Consider the following 17358-nt stretch of genomic DNA (forward strand, 5'->3'; position numbering starts at 1 on the left):
TTGTTACACACAGTTGCCAAGCAGGTCGGATTGAGGGGTCAACCTGAAGAGTTGCGTATCAGAATCATGAGAGATCTTCAAGTTTTGCACGGGGTGGCTGTATCTTCCGAGGTATCTCCTGCCGTACAGCCAAACCAAGTCAATAATATTGAGGGAGCATTGATCGCCAAATAGCTTGGATTGTGAGCATACACAGATCGTCAGCAGACTAATGGAGAGAGATTAACATCTTCGAGAGCCTCCCTTGCTGGATAACTACCAGGCCTGGCCTGTTAGAACCTAGCCGAAAGAAAGGACAATTGTCTGAGTCTTCTGGATGCGGTATAGATTTCAACGTGAAATCTGGGGTGGCTGTAACGAAGACTCTGACTAGGACGTTGGGCTATATGATATATGACATGTTTAGTATGACAATCCCTATATTTGGGCCCGAGCCGACCTAGTGCTGATATCGATAGATATGGTAGAACCATATATGGATAGAACCATATATGGATAGAACCATATATGGATAGATCTAACTGGCTTAGTCATCGTGACAAGCCTGGTCGGAGAATATATAGAGGGTCGGCTTCAGGGAGAAGGCAGAAGTCAAAGCATCATGGTTTAAGTTCTAACCGGACACCACTGCGGGGGTCCTAAGCTAAGTAATCAGCAATACAGCCTTGAGCTATTTTATAGTACACTTTCCTAAAAGTCAACATGCCTCAACAGCAGAGCAGCCTGCCAGCCAAACTCATTAATGGGGGTATTGCTGGTATTGTTGGGGTTACATGTGTGTTCCCCATTGACCTGGCAAAGACGAGGTTACAGAACCAGAGACCAGGGCAGCAGGTCTACAAAAACATGGTGGACTGCCTCATCAAGACAGTTCGATCTGAAGGCTATTTTGGAATGTATAGAGGTGCTGCTGTAAATCTGACCCTGGTCACCCCAGAGAAGGCAATCAAGCTAGCGGCCAATGACTTTTTCCGCCAACACTTAAACAAAGATGGGAAAGGGTTGACTGTGTTCAAAGAGATGCTTGCAGGTTGTGGTGCTGGCATGTGCCAAGTTGTCATTACAACGCCCATGGAAATGCTCAAGATACAGCTGCAGGATGCAGGCAGACTAGTGGCACAGCAGAGAGTGCCAGTTGTGATGTCCCCCACGAAGCTGGTGGCCACCAACACAATGCTCAGCCGATCTTACGATGTGGTGCCAGCTCCCCAGGCAGTGTCTGCAATTGCGATTGCCAGGGAGCTGTTTCAAACCCAGGGCATCCAGGGGCTCTACAAAGGCCTGGGAGCCACAATCTTGAGAGATGTTCCCTTCTCAATGGTCTACTTCCCCCTGTTTGCCAACCTGAATCGCCTGGGTAAACCCAGTATAGACGAGTCCTCACCCTTCTACTGGGCCTTCCTCTCTGGCTGTGTGGCTGGATCTACTGCTGCAATTGCTGTTAACCCTGTTGATGTGGTGAAAACCAGACTGCAGTCTATGAACAAAGCAGCAAATGAGGAGACTTACAACAGTGTTGCAGATTGTGTGAGAAAGATCATGCGGAATGAGGGACCATCTGCCTTCATGAAAGGCGCGGGTTGCCGAGCACTGGTCATCGCACCACTGTTTGGCATCGCACAGGTCATGTACTTTGTTGGCGTTGGAGAATATATCCTGGACAATTATTCTCCCATGAGGGTGCTATCGCCATAGGCACTACAGTCAACCACACCTACAGTAGCAGTAGCTAGCTGGCTATGCACAGGACCCACTTCTGATTGAAGTACATCAGTTACTGGCAGCTACCATCAGTAAAGGACCATCTCTGTATCCACAGATTAAAATAAGAAAAGACTGCTCTTATTCGTCAGTTGACCGTCAGTGTTAAAAGGAAAGTTTTTTTTTTTTTTTAACTTCCTGTATGGTCAAATGGCTGTGTTGCACTTCCATACCTTCTATGTGCTGTGACCAATTTTGGCCTTTGAAGCCATCAGCCTTATTGGACTAGGAGTTGAGGGCTGCAGTTTTTTTTTATGCTAGCAGCAGTCCTTTATCTCTCCCTCTGTGAGGGAGTGGAGATTGGAATTAATTCAGCTAAGTGACAAGATGAGAAAAAAAATATTATATATTTTTTTTTCCCTTTTTTGAATATGTAAAATACACTTGCATGGTTGATACATTGGTGTGATTTTATTTTCTCTGAATTTAATTGCAACCTTGAGTCTGTGTGAAATGTACCGTACTTACAGTTTGGAGAAAAATGGGGCCTAACTTTTTCCTCATAAGAAATGTGACTGACACTCATCTGAGTCATGGACCACATGGTTCACGAAACCATGACAACCTATTATGTACTTAGCTTGATCCTGCAGTAGTTTTATGAAACTATCAACAGCCTTGAGTTTTCTGTTATTGAACCATTACATGAGCTGTATTTATGCACCGTATGATACTTGTGTGCATGTTTGTCCTCATGACTTTAGACCTTACCTTAAGTTGAGAGGGTAACAAAATAAACTTGAAGCATATTTTACACTGTTTGGTAGCAGGTAGACCCTGAGTCTGAAGTCAGCCATCTTGTTGGTGTATGCCTTAACTTACCTCATGGCCAAAATGAGCACTTGCCTATACATTGTGCATTTGGAACTGTTACCATATTTTCTGTGTTGTTTTTGTCTATTCTGTCTCATTTTTGTATGCCACTATATTAAACTTATCCTATAAGCAGAAAAAAAAAAGAAAAAAAAAAAGAATGCATGTTGCCTGTGATTGGTTAATTCTGGCCAATCAGAATGCCTGTTGCCTGTGATTGGTTAGCTGATTTGCTCGTCATCTGACATCATGACATCTGACGTAATTTCTCCGTTCACCGTCAATGGCAAAACTTGAGACGGGCGGGGACAAAATTTAGCGGACATTTGACCGGAATTCTCTTACCGTGGTCAATGGCAAATCTTGAGACATGTGGGGACAAAAGCTGTTTATAGAAGGGGCTAGCACCCCTTAAAAAACACAGACACATTATGACACTCTATGATGAATTCCTGTTCTGTTCTTTGGCTATATAGAAGTGTCTATTTGTACATCTCTAAATGTTTTGATGAATTGAACAAGGTGGACCCTCTTGTAAACAAGTGTAATGCTTTATTGGGTCATCCACTCACAGTTAACAGTCTTTGTATTGAGTTGTGCTTGAAATGTACTGTAATTCTGCAAACTGTTAATAAATATTTTAATCAATCAATCAAAACACGTTCTGACTTGTGAGCTTGTAGATCGGATATTTTTGCTACTTTTGTGCGACAATATTGCACGAAGTAGTAGGGCATTAAAGGTAGGTTAAGATGATATTGCTTTTTTAAAATACATGTTAAATTGTGTGATAATAGGCCTACTCATTGCTAGATTTAAAGTGTTTGTTCATTAACAGCGGTCTCCCTGTCTCTCCAGCTCTGTTCATGTTCGGACGCCAAGAAGAACGAGTGAGTTTTCAAACGTGATTTAAACACAGGCAAGGTTTGGGAAGCTCCAACATAAGATGGAAGATCGTTCCACAGCGTGGGCACTAAAACGGAAAAGTCGCCCCGGGATTTCAGCTTTGTGTTTGGTTGGGATCATAAGAAGTGACTGGTCTGTAGACCTCAGTCAGGACCCTTGTAGATTCTTTAGGTGACGGGGGCGATGGTGGCTCAGGGGTAGAGTAGCCGGGTGGTAAACGCAAGGTTGCCACTTCGAACCCGGGCTCCCCCAGAGTTAGTGTCGAAGTGTCCTTGAGCAAGACACTGAACCCCTAATTGCTCCTGATGTGCTGGTTGGTGCCTTGCATGGTTTCCGCCGCCATCTGTGTATGAATGGGTGAATGTAATGCACAATGTATGTAAAGTCCCTTGGATAAAGGTGCTATATAAATGCACCATTTACCATTTAGGAGGTACAAGCTCTGCCAACCCATTTAAAAATATATGTAATACAATACATGTAATGTAAATGTAATGCTACTTAGTGCACCACATACAATATAGAAAATTTGTATTTGTAGTTTTGACTTTTTTTTCTCCATACAGCATAAAATATTGTAAAATAAAAGGAAGTGATTCCTAAAGTCAATAATAAAATAAATACATTTAAAAAATATACACTACAGCCTAATCTATTCTACTTAATGATTACTATAAGGTAATGTGGTTGGACAAGGCTGACTGACATCCTGCAGCCCCTCTCCCCAGCACTTCCCACCCTGTAAATGTTTATGGCCATGGCACAGATTGCATCTCAGATTTGAAGGATTGGCCCCCTGTTGACTCACAGCTTGATGGTGACTGCCCAGATTTCTTTCTGTATTTGCTGTGTCTCAATTCCCCTTCTAACTTCATCCCCAACAGCGCGCCATTCAGTATCATTTCACACAATATTGTTCATGTACAAAGTGACCAAACACAAAAATGTAAATGCACACTTTTAAGACATTTCAGAGAAATCTTTATGGGTTTTACTTTGTCTGATATGGGACTTCAGTTTTACTGAAGCCACTCTTCTGGTAGCAATGGTTTTAACACACAGACTCATCATAATCGACAGACGGCAAGGTGAGAAGTACACAGTGGGGTTCGGTTCACCTCATACATTTATTCTATTGTTTGTTGATGGAAGCAGTTGTCATGGTCATGTGATAACAAAAGCCTGACTATTAGGGTGTTTACCTCTGCACAGGAACCACTGGGCAATTCTCCATTAAATTACAGCCATGTGTGGGCCACTGATCTCACCCGCTAGCCCCCTCTGCCACAGAAACACAGGCTCACACCCATGGCTGAACAAGGATATGTGTTGACTGTTGCTAATGCTATAAATGGAGATAAAAGAAAAGACCACAGTGCTTTACTTTCTTAAACAATTAGAAGGGAAAGATGATTGAGGAAGAAAACAGAATATCATTCAAAACAAACTCTTGTACATTACAATTATTATTCATACCTACAAACTCAACAGGCTACTGACCAGAGTTCAGTTGTTTGTGGAATGCTGGCACATAATTTCCTCCAGCCCAACCCCCACTTCCAAGTCAACGGTGTGAGACAAATAAGCAGTCATTTTGTTATCTCTGACAACTCACATCTCTGGGTTTAAAGACAGACATAGACATTTATACTTCCTGTGTCCTTACCTACTGACTCGCTTTCACCCAGGTGTTACATAAGCATTTCTGTGCTCCACAAGAAACCGACTGAGCACCCACGTGGACGTGTGGTTCTTTGTTATTATTATTATTAGAGTATGTAGTAATTATATTTGTATGATTGTGATTTAAAAGCAACAAAGGAAACATCAGAGTTTCACTAAATGCATACATAATGTGTGTGTGTGTGTGTGTGTGTGTGTGTGTGCGTGCGTGCGTGCGTGCGTGCGTATGTATGTATGTATGTATGTATGTGGACAGGTCTGCAGGACCCTTTTCCTTGTGTTTCTCTGCTATAATACATTGCCCTTTGATAGACGATTCTCTGCAATCAATCACTCGTCAAAGTGTGTGATTGAATGCAGCACTAAGAGGCAACTAATTAAGCACCTTGAATGAAACACTAGATAGACAGATCATAATGTGACATTTCTGAAATGCCACAAATACCCGAATCAGTGCTACTCCGAGGTTATTGTTAATAATGAAAGGATGCATGACCTTATTTAGATTTTTTTATAAAGATGTCCATACTTTGCTTCTGGTTATTAAAAACAACCCTCAAAGCTCAATCTCAGATTTCCGGACCACACAAAGACAGACCTTGTTGTTCCTTTAGATTGTCTTTGGCATCACTTGTAAGATAATAATGACTTAAAATATTGACAGTTTAGATTAGAAGAAGGACTGTTCTATCAGGGAGGTTTTGATGGCATTTATTACAGTGTTTAGTTTAGGGACTGTCATGCTGATGTGAACTAGCTCATCATTCCAACGCTGCTTCGTGCCTTTCATCTTTTACTGAGTCCTAAAAACATGTGTGCAATTTACAATTCATCAGCAAGTGTTAAGACTGTTATTGTTGGTCCACTGCAAGGCCTGTTTCCATTGTAAAGACTTTGAGTGTTCTGCTGGAAAAGTACACATCCTCACATGTCTCTCCAACAGCCAACATTTTTCTTGTCATTTTTCAAGTACCCACAACTCCATGTATAAAGTATGAATGAGAGAGGAGGGCATGATATAGAAAATGTTCAATGAGTGCTATGTTCACTCACCATTGTCAGATAGATGCAGGACCTGGTCAAGGTTTCTTTTTCATCTGTAGGCCTATAATGTTGTCTTTGTGTACCGTGGCCGTGGAACATTGATTTTTTTATTAAAGCCCTTCTAAATGAATATATAAAAACATGGCATTGACCAATTCAAAGATTACTATACATTTGGAGCAAGGAAATAATTACCACTTCAACAACAGGCATGAAAAGGCCAAGGTTCAGTCCATGGCCTATAGGCCCCTATATGATTTGTATTGCTTGGGGGAAAAATAACTTTTTTACTTGATTTTATATCTGACATATATACATTGTGTTCTTACACAAAATGTGTTCTATAAATCATGCTGCTTCATTTTCGGAAGGAAAGGCCATGCAGTTATATCCTTCGGTTCCCACAACTGCAGCTTTATGGCACAATTGTGTCTGAATTGTTTAGAGGACTGAACGCAGCAGAAACCGTGTATTCAAGCATTGTTTCTTATTGGGGCTATAAACTGTCTAGACAACACTCCCCTCTTTTTCACCTTGAAGGACATTTGTTGTTTTTTTCCTGAATACATTGGCTTGTCTGTCTCATAATTATCAGCCAAGGTATCATAAATTCTACTCTGGATTTATGCATGCTTCATTTAACTTTAGAGACAAAATGAACATCCAAGCCTCTGTAAGAGGGTGACCTCACACCACAATTAAGCAAGACATACATATGTTTTAGGCTAAAGATAAATGTGCAGTGTTAATGTATTTATTTTTCAAAGAGTGTGCAAATTGACCGTTATGTGTCAATTTTGTACCAGTATTGGGTCAATTGGTATGTGAGACACCAACACCTTTCTGACTGTATAATTTGGTGACCTGTGACAGATTGAGTCACAGCATTGTATTCACAGCATACTGTAAATGTAAGCAGTTTCATTTTCATTGAATAAACATTTACAAACTAATAAAACCTTGTGAATTAGTCTTCTTGATCAAATAATTAATAACTGTAGTACACAGTGTTTATTTAACTCTGAAGAGAGCACAGTCAATGTGTTATTCTTGTCTCATCTCTACTGTTTGTTAGATGAACACTAAGGTTTATATTGTGTATTTACACCCCAAATATTCTGGTCTGACTATAGGCTATCTACTTTCTCAATGGTTGCAAACAATTCTTTCTCACCCAGAACATTCACTATAATCCTATAATTATTATGTTTGTTTATCATTGAATATAGAGTATACAGGTTTTTAAGGAAGAATTATAGTTCTTTTTTTAAAATATATAAGCAGGTTTGCACAATGAATATACATTGAATCATAATCCCATAATAATACTTTGTTTATTCTCAACAAAAAGTCTTTATTTTACTGGAGCACAATTTCATTAGTCAATCAAAACGTAAATGATCACATCTAAACTGTTCAATCTATGCAGAAGTAGAACGCATGTTTCTTTTAGTATATGCCTAGTTTAGAATGTATAATGTGGCCTTCCCCAAACAGCTGACTACAATTAATTAGGATGATATTCTGTACAGAATAAATCGAAATAAATGTAGGCATATTATATTTAGACTGTAGGGTACCCCTGCCCCGGACTGCCCGGCAGGTAAATAGAAATGTTCGTCAATGACAACATTTTCATGAACAGGGACAGACCTATGACTTGCCCTGATGCCCTCCCTCCACCTTCGCGTCCATCCACTAGTAGCTCTACACCCGCCCCCTCCTGGCACTCTGCTTTTCTCATCAATAGGACCCATTTGAATAATGTGTGAGCTCTTGGACTGGAGCCAATCAGCTGTCAGAGGACCATGATAAATCGCAATGCATTATTGATAATAATAATTACGTTGACATGCGCATTTCTACTCAAGAGGCTAATTTTCCAACCCGGAGAATTTGGAAAGAAGGGAGGAAAATCGTAGCGTTATTTGCCCCCGATGGTTGCACCATGTCGAGGCGCAAGCAAGCAAAACCACAGCACATCAACTCGGATGAGCCTGGGTCGTCAGTAAATGGTAAGTTTGGACAGAAACTACACAAAATTAGCGATAAGTTGACCATGTCGTGCTGCAAACTTATGTATATATTTATCGAAGAGTTCGGGGCCATTTTACATTGTTCTGTCGCACTTTGACCTGTAGCCTTATGCTGACCCTTGGAACTGACCATGTTCCGAGAATAAAGCACTAGTGTTATGTCTTATGTTGGCTAAAAGATGAGCTTATCGTAACTTTTTAACGAGTGCAGGTGGGGTCACGTATGGTATGGCAAAAGACGCTGTAGGTTCATTAGTTTGCCAGACGATTCACTCAACTTTTTATTGAAAACAATTATGTGAATTAAACTTTATTAAGCTTAGAATCAGACGTCTTTTTGCCAACGTGTTTTCTACTAGTGTATAAAATACAGTTGAAAATGCAGTTGCAATTATGTGAAAACGGTGTTCACCATCAATAACCTGCTTGAGTATAACTTTAATTCAAGCGCAGCGTGGTTATTTATTTGATTGGAAACTAGCTGTGATCAGAGCCGGCTGTGATGATAGCATAACTTACATTTCATTGGTTATGTCTTTCAAAGTTTTTTTTGTAGTCATGTCATGTTAGTTTTGACTGCGATTGACTGGTGAATTTTGGGCATGGGTGCTTTTTGACTGAGTATTGGATGGTCGTCTAAAGTTATGGACTTGTTGCATTTCGGGTATACAAATGTATGACTAAAAATTGAATCATTGTTCTCCACGTTTGTTGCTTAAACGTGTGTACACGCGGACGGGTACCGTGCGTATATAGGATATACGTTTTAAACAAAGGTAACCAACTGTGTATGAACTATGAAATGTGACTAGTGGGGAGTAAGCTGACCTAAAGGCAATAAATCCCCCAGTTTAATGCATGACTGTTTCCTTTCGTACATCTGTGGAGAGGTGGGGGATGGAGCAGTGGTCTTTTTGTGGAGACAACCAGGGTGGGGGTGCGTTTGGTGTTGCCATATGCAAGCCCCTGCAATGCTCTTAATGTACAGTCCACCTCCGAATTCTGAAACCTCAGATCAGACTTCTAGATGGAGACGTTAAGTTGTATATTAATCGTTAACATTTATTTTCGGTATTTTGTGACTTTTATAGTTTAACTTGCTGAGTCTCAGTAGTATATTGAACGAGTAGTCTCACCTCGTGTCATGAATCTAAATAAAGGTGAAATGATTCAGACCATGCGCCATCAAGTGGTTATGTCCTTTCACTTCATAATTTATAGCCTAATTGTGTTTCACGTTTCGTGTTGGACTCATTTGACTTTGGTTGGTATACTATAAGCTTTTATGATATTCGTTTTAAGGATGGTATTCATTTAGCCCCAGGCCAACAAGTATGCTGCTTATTTGAATTGAGCATATAGCCCTACTTGGCACAGGAGCATTTTGCATGGCAATGCCTGCAATATTGTGGGTCTGTGCCTCTGAATATACTGCAATGCAATATGCATGTTTCTTTTTCACTTAACACCTGGTGTGCAATTAACAACTAACAAGTCAGATTCGTTGAAGAATGCTAACATGACTGCACCTTTTCTGGGAGCACATAACATTTTGATGGTTGTGTGAAATGATCCCTGGTGACCAGACAATATGAAAATATATCCTATAGCTACAATACAGTCTTTGGCTTGGCTGCAAAAACGTTTGCCCAAAATATATATCTGAGTGGTTTAAACTTACTTTGATTTTACATAATGCAAGACAAGCTGTGTTATTGATAATTAAGTTATTCAATCATCAGTAGCCTATATCGGATAAGCATGTATTAAACTGATATAGGAGTTTGTCCGGTTTATGCCAACATTAAAAGTTTATCTCTGTTGCAAATAAGTGCAGTGTCCTGATGGGGTTTACAGTAGATGGTTGCCCTCTGCTGGCTCTTAAGTGCAATTGGCAAGTTCAAGTTTCAACTGTAAGCTGACATTCTCTAGATCAGGGGTAACCAACCAGGGTACCAGTAGCTCGCACGAGCCATTCAAGTAGATCCCGGAGTGAGCGGGTGTCAGGCAGCCAGCCATCACTACCAATACACAGAATGTGGATTTTGAATAGCTCGCAGTGATGGCCCCAGACATGTGTATCGAGTCATCAACTGCAGAGTTTGTTTGTTCTCTTGTTTGACCGCTATCCGCACAACTAAAAACCCACAGAGCTAAACAGCCTCTCACTCACTACTATACCTACACAGGCAAGCAGTCTGACTATGGAAAAATACATTTGTCTTAATATTTTGGCATTGATTATCAGTATTTATTCTTATTTAAACTATAGAGTTTGTGTGCACATGCATTGAGCCTGTCAAAGTGTTTTTTTAAAGTGGTAGATCATGGCTTACAATTGGGAATAAAATGGGCTCTTGGGCTTGAAAAGGTTCGTTACCACTGCTCTAGATCCATTGCTTACCTGTTACTTCTCAATTACATTTGGCATTATCCACAACTGAGGTCATCAGACCTGCATTAGGACATACAGTATGTGATTTATTTAATGGAAATTAAGTGTGGTTATATTCATAGTATGCTGTGAATTTCTGTTTGAGATGTTAAACTTGATGTCATTCTGTTTTTAGGCATTGCTCCAGATGGTGAAAGTGAAGAGGCAGGGAGCGAGATGAAGAGGTTCAAGATGGACGAGACCAGGGTCTGCAACAAGTGCTGTGCTGAATTCTTTGATGAGGCTGAGTTTCTCGACCACGAGAAAAATTGCACAAAAAGTCAGCAGGTGGTCATCATGGATGCCGAAAGACATGAAGTGCCTGAGGAATATTCACAAGGTTCTCCTGATGGCCTCACCAGTGACCATGATGATAGCCAGTCCAGCAACCATTCCCCATTGAATATCAACACAGAGCTTATGGAAAGGGCAGAAGAGGAAATTAAATTGAACACGGAGAATTCAAGCCAACAGGAAGAAGCAGAGATGTCTGCTTGCTCAGAGGTGCCTTTCCATGCCTCGACCAAGGTGCAAAATTCGAACGTCACCCTTGAATCAATGCCTGCCACTAAAGTGGCTGTCACGCAGCATACGTCCACCCACATATCTGCCCCCTTGTCCCAGATCACACAGCAGGCTATTCCAATGATTCTAGAACAGTTGGTTTGTCTACAGCAACAGCAGCTCCAGCAGATACAGCTCACCGAACAGATCAGAGTTCAGGTAGCTATGATGGCTCCACAGGGTCTCCACTCAGCATTAGGGGCAGTGGTGGACCCCCTGAAAGCCCTCGGTGCCCACCTCTCTCAACAGCTCTCTGCTGCAGCAGCTCTGATTGGTAAAAGAACAGGCTGCCAGAGCCTCTCTATGGAGACCCTGAAGCAAGGAAAACTACCTCAAACCCATGGCATGCCTACCTCTCTGGGTGGAGGAACGGGCACAGTGTCTTTTTCTAAAACGGACATTTCGAAGGACATTCCAGATCTAGCAAGCCGGCTGCCAGCACTGCTGCCCCTTTCTCCGGCAGCTATGGCTTTCCCCAATTCTTTCCCCAGCCTCCAAGCAGGTGCTGACTCATTTAAGAAAGTAAAGGCAAAAATTCCTAGCCTGCCATTAGACTCAAAGAATGGTGAGTCATTGGTAATCAGACATAAGTGCAAATACTGTGGGAAGTCCTTTGGGAATGACAGTGCTCTTCAAATACACGTGCGTTCCCACACCGGAGAGAGGCCTTTCAAATGTAACATCTGTGGGAACCGCTTCACGACCAAAGGAAACCTCAAAGTGCATTTCCAAAGGCATAGGGATAAGTATCCTAATATCAGGATGAACCCATATCCTGTGCCAGAGCACCTTGACAATGTTCCCACAAGTAGTGGCATTCCCTATGGCATGTCGATGCCCATAGAGCTTTGCAACATGGTTGATATGAAGCCCATTGATATGCAGCCCATTGATATGAAGCCCATAATAGCTACAGTTACCGGGATCCACACATCACCCATGCCAGGTTTTAGGGCTGACCCATTCACCCAGAGACCATCTCCATCCACAGGGGATGGGGCATCACTTTCCTCAAACATGTTTGGCCATGAGATGGGGTTGAATCAGAACCAAGATCCCAACATGAATGGAAATGCCGTCTCGGGAGAGCAAAGCTCCGGAACGGCAAAACTCCAGCAGATGGTGGACGGCCTAAAGAGAACCAGTGACCCAAACGAGTGTGTCATCTGCCATCGGGTCCTCAGCTGCCAGAGCTCGTTGAAGATGCATTACCGCACGCACACAGGAGAGAGGCCATACAAGTGTAAGATCTGTGGCCGTGCATTCTCTACCAAGGGCAACCTCAAGGCCCATTACGGAGTCCACAGGGCCAATACCCCTTTGAAAATGCAGCACTCATGCCCCATATGTCAGAAAAAGTTCACAAATGCAGTGGTTTTACAGCAGCACATTCGCATGCATATGGGTGGGCAGATCCCCAACACCCCAGTGTCAGAAAACCAGTATGAAACCGCTGGATCAATGGATTCATCTGTAGCAGACGAGAAGCCCATGGATGCCAACAGATTAAACAAAGACATAGATGAACATGAGGCTGAGCTGGATGCCGAGATGGAGTCTGAGGAGAAGTTAAATTACAAATCAGATTGCCTCCAACCGCCAACTTCTGAGGAGCATCAGCCTCCTCCTCCAATGCCATCCATGCTGCAGCAGCAGCCTCCTCCAATGCCATCCATGCTGCAGCAGCCTCCTCCAATGCCATCCATGCTGCAGCAGCAGCCTCCTCCAATGCCATCCATGCTGCAGCAGCAGCCTCCTCCAATGCCATCGATGCTGCAGCAGCAGCCTCCTCCAATGCCATCCATGCTGCAGCAGCCTCCTCCGATGCCATCCATGCTGCAGCAGCAGCCTCCTCCAATGCCATCCATGTTGCAGCAGCAGCCTCCTCCAATGCCATCCATGTTGCAGCAGCAGCCTCCTCCAATGCCATCCATGTTGCAGCAGCCTCCTCCTCCAATGCCATCCATGTTTTCCAGCTTGGATGTTCTGAAGAATCTTACATCAGCACTCGCACTGAAACGCCAGAGCAGCACAGCATCAGAGAGTGAGAGGACACCCAAAGAATCCCCCTCAGCTCTCAGGGAGCTGGAATATCAGAACGGCCGTAGTCCCGCCATCTCAGACTCGGCCATGTCGTTTCACTCCTCTTCCCCAGTGAATTTCAATATGGGAAGCAGCCTGTCAAAATCTCCTGACTATAGAATGGCTGATGCTGAAGACTTTACCCACAGCGGCTCGAGGCCAGACTCCGACAGTGGCGCTCAAGATGGTAATGAGTCGAGTGGGGCCCTTGACTTGACAGCACCCAATAGCTTCACACCTAAAGCTATTAAAGAAGAACCAGATATGTCCTTCTCTAATGGAGACTTCCCTAATGGAGACTATGGTGAGTTTGTTTTATTAAAAGTATGAACAGTTGTAACTTGTATTGAATGCAGAATATATGTAATCTAACCCCCCCCTCCATCTCTACAGCTGCCAGTCACATGCATTTCATGAGGATGCCTCCAAGTCTTGACATGAAGATCCCTCAAGACAATCCCCTTGGACCGCATTGCTTGTTTGGTTCCCAAATCTCTCAGGGCACAGGCATGTCCTCTGCTAACTCCAGTGCGGCGCGGCGATCAACTAAACAGCATTTGTGTAATTGCTGTGGGAAGAACTTCTCTTCAGCCAGTGCCTTACAGATCCATGAGCGTACCCATACAGGGGAGAAGCCGTTTGCCTGCACCATCTGTAGCCGTGCTTTCACTACCAAAGGAAATCTCAAGGTAAGACGTTTTACCCTCGTGCATATGGTCGTACTGTAATGGTTACCCATTAAGACCTGAGGCCGTTTCTACAAATGCCTTCTAAATCAGTAGTTAAGTTTTCTGAAAAACTGCAAATATTTATTAAAAAATTACAAAACATTAATGTTGATATATACTGAGTACATATCTACTGAAAGTACTATATTGAAAGTTATAGTTACAAAAAGGGTTTCCCACTAGAGACCTGCGGATGAGCTTTTTTTTTGTCACCCGAATCCGAGTGTGCATATTTATAATTCGCCCGTTATCCGACCGCATTAATTAATTAATCCAATTTATATATCCGCAACCACCCGCAAACCGCTGCAGGGAAGCACAGTCTACAAGCTCACAACGCGCCGCTGGCTCGCTGCGACGCGTTGTGAGCTTGTAGATCGGCTATTTATAAGTATATTCCCATTTCCATGGCAACAAGGCTGCCGTCCGTTCATTCAGTCATTTACGTTCTCACATCGCAACGAACGTCTTCATGTGGCATATCCAGCCCTCACTCCCTTGCAGTCCCACCGACTCCCACGCCAAACTCATATTCCTTCCTTCTGTTTTAGTTAGTTTTAAGTTTCTTTCATACTCTCAGCTGCCTGTTAGCCTAGCAGCTAGCAGACCACTCTGTTGTTGTGGTCCTTCCTTAGCCAATATATAGGTGTCTAATTTGTGCCTGATGAAAAATCGAGATTTTGTGCGTTTTTAAAAACTATAATATACTATATAGATAGATGCTATTCATTTATGTCTGTTTTAAAAGCTATAATAAGCTAAGATAGATGCCATTCATTTATTTCCAGCATTATTTCACTCACGGTTTATCCAATATTAATTTATAATATATTTTAATGACCAATATCCACCCTAAACTGCGGTTACCCGCGGCTAAATCCGCGACCCGCTGGTCTCTAGTTCCCACCCATAATGGGATAGCAGATGTACAAGCAGTGCGGCATGATATGACATTCCGTGAGCTTGTAGATCTGCTATTTTTGAATGGCCAACGCTAAAATCTAAAATGACACGGATGCTTTCCCAGTTTTAATGGGTTAAACTTTAACCGTTAAAGCAATTGGATAGATACGTTTTTTTTTTTCACAGCAATGTCCATCGCTTTAAAAAAAAAATACTAATGTTTGTGTTGTGTTTTGTGTTTTTTTTTTTGCTTTTTTTTAGGTACATGTTGGAACACATATGTGGAACAACACATCAAGGCGAGGCCAGCGTTTGTCTTTGGATAATCCCATGGCCCTGATGGCAATGAACTCGGAAGCCAATATTTTGCCAGAGATGATGCAGGTCCCCAAAGAGCTGGGCACTCCACCAATTAACTTTGACCCATCTCTGTGGAACCAGTATGCTGCTGCCTTCAGCAGTGGCCTGACTATGAAGACCAATGAAATCTCTGTCATTCAGAGCGGAGGCATCCCACTCCCAGGGAGCCTCGCTGGTGGGCCCTTGGTTGGATCTACTGGAGGCCTCATGAAGATGGATGGGTCTCACTCTAGCTTGCCAGTTACCATGGCTGAAATAGAAAAGCACAGCCCTGAAAGTGTGCCAAAATCACAATTCCCACATTTCATGGAGGAGGGTAAAATTGCAGTTAATTAGGCTTGTGACTCACTACACAGAGGCAATGATGGGTACAATCAGTTTTCATAGTAAACCTTCACTGAGCATAGTTATGTTTAAATTAATTTCTGTTTTTTCCCTTCCTGATTTGAACAAATCACAAGTGTTATTTTCTCAGTTCAACTTGATATAACTACTGTAGTTGTATTTACTGTTTTTTTTTTGTTCATTTATTTTAAAAATGCGGGTATTTTTGTTCTGTGACTTTTAGTTGCATATTCAGAAATTGAATGTATAACTTACTTGAAACTGCTTTACTTCAGACTGTCTCCCTGATGTACTTTTTGAAGGATTTATTTTACTATAATTGTGGAGGGAAAGTTTCAGGGAGTGACTGATATTATGGACATGATGTTTTAGTGTTGATGGGAACAATAGTGTAGCTAACCATGTTCATGACTACTCTTCTATTGTGCCAATTTTGAACTTTATGAATTGTACAGTTTTGTAGTGTTACATGTTCTTTTGAAGAGTTTTGTCATGACTCCAATGTTCTGGCAAACTTTGTCTTGTTCCACATCAAGGCACTCTTGCTCAACCATCCATTTTTCGTAGTATGGTTTACGATAGTGCCATTCACAAACGTCTTTTGTTGGGTGCTGAGATTCAGTAGTTGCCTGAAAAGCAAACTGTTTTGGTAAGTGCCTACATGTAAATGTTGCTGTCGACTTTTTAATGCACCATAAGATTGTAATGAAGGTTCTGTTTGTGATACTTCCAATATGTTGTAGCGTTTAAAACTTTCATTGTAGTTTTTCATCCCAGTTTACAAGAATATCTAATGTTTTCAGCTCCTTGTACTGCTGAAGACTCACTTTGGATTGCTGAAGGCTACAAACTTCCCAAATGTTTTCATACCTGCACTTTATATTTCCTGTTTTGGTAAATAACTTTTTTTTGGGGGGTGGGGGGGGCGGGGGTTACATTTCATATTTCTTGCTTGTTATAACCATGATGGTCATACTGGAAGAGGGCAAATAAACATTGTTGTAATTTTCTTTCCTTCTCATGTTTTTGTAATCTTAGGTTTGTTAGTTGATTCTGATTATTTTTCCTACATTATTGTGTCAACTGTCATAGCATTTGTACTATTTATATTGTAATATGTTTTGGAAGGGTAAATTTCTACCTCATTTGTTTTTCTTTGAGCCTTCCTAATCTCAGTGCCCTGTACATTCTCCAATACATTGAGTATGTGATATTATCTCATTCTCAACCTGCTGAGTTGGATCGTACTGAATGTACCACTGGACACTTTACACATCTCAGAATGGTCAGAATAGTTATAGGCTCCTACTGTACATTCCCCATTGATGTGCATTTACCAAGTTGTGCCTTTCAAAATGTGTCAGAACTGCTTTAAAGTTGTCTCCTACAATTCAAGAAAGTGAGCCCTTTTGGCTTGTTTACAATGTAAATGTTTCTCTCAATTTTTGTTCCCTCACCTACATGTTTTGGTTTTTTGAAAAATAAAATCAGGGTGGCTTTTCAAATGTTATTCATTTTTATGGTATTTTATAGACCCTACCAGTGTAAAAGTGTTCCTTTAATCTGTTCGGGCCCTTTTAAAGCCTAATATTTGTTTTCCATGTTGGCTTGATAACATTTGCATCATCCCTGTCCCTGATTTCCCTCAAGTCGCCTTCAGATTGGAACTTGCTGATCTCCAGCAGCCTACTGGCTATTC

The 17358-nt window shown here is 41.8% G+C and overlaps 2 protein-coding genes across 2 annotated transcripts; both read left to right on the forward strand.

Annotated features, from left to right (window-relative positions):
• The first annotated feature begins 679 nt into the window (after window positions 1-679).
• Window positions 680-2447, forward strand: LOC306914928 (mitochondrial glutamate carrier 1-like). Its single transcript, XM_079492166.1, has one exon. The coding sequence runs from the start codon at window positions 703-705 to the stop codon at window positions 1693-1695; it is 993 nt and encodes a 330-aa protein (XP_079348292.1). The 5' UTR covers window positions 680-702; the 3' UTR covers window positions 1696-2447.
• Window positions 2448-8026: 5579 nt separating this feature from the next.
• Window positions 8027-17015, forward strand: sall4 (spalt-like transcription factor 4). The gene is made up of 4 exons (XM_079492144.1): window positions 8027-8222; window positions 10814-13627; window positions 13717-14012; window positions 15216-17015. The coding sequence occupies exons 1-4, from the start codon at window positions 8060-8062 to the stop codon at window positions 15648-15650; spliced, it is 3708 nt and encodes a 1235-aa protein (XP_079348270.1). The 5' UTR covers window positions 8027-8059; the 3' UTR covers window positions 15651-17015.
• The last annotated feature ends 343 nt before the right edge of the window (window positions 17016-17358 follow it).

Source organism: Electrona antarctica, assembly GCF_951216825.1.
Source record: "Electrona antarctica genome assembly, chromosome: 2".
Classification (NCBI taxonomy): Eukaryota; Metazoa; Chordata; class Actinopteri; order Myctophiformes; family Myctophidae; genus Electrona; species Electrona antarctica.

Coding starts and splice junctions, on each gene's coding strand:
- LOC306914928 (XM_079492166.1), top strand. CDS start 703: ATGCCTCAACAGCAGAGCAGCCTGCCAGCCAAACTCATTAATGGGGGT.
- sall4 (XM_079492144.1), top strand. CDS start 8,060: ATGCGCATTTCTACTCAAGAGGCTAATTTTCCAACCCGGAGAATTTGG. Junction 13,628..13,716: donor CTTCCCTAATGGAGACTATG/GTGAGTTTGTTT, acceptor CCATCTCTACAG/CTGCCAGTCACATGCATTTC. Junction 14,013..15,215: donor CTACCAAAGGAAATCTCAAG/GTAAGACGTTTT, acceptor GCTTTTTTTTAG/GTACATGTTGGAACACATAT.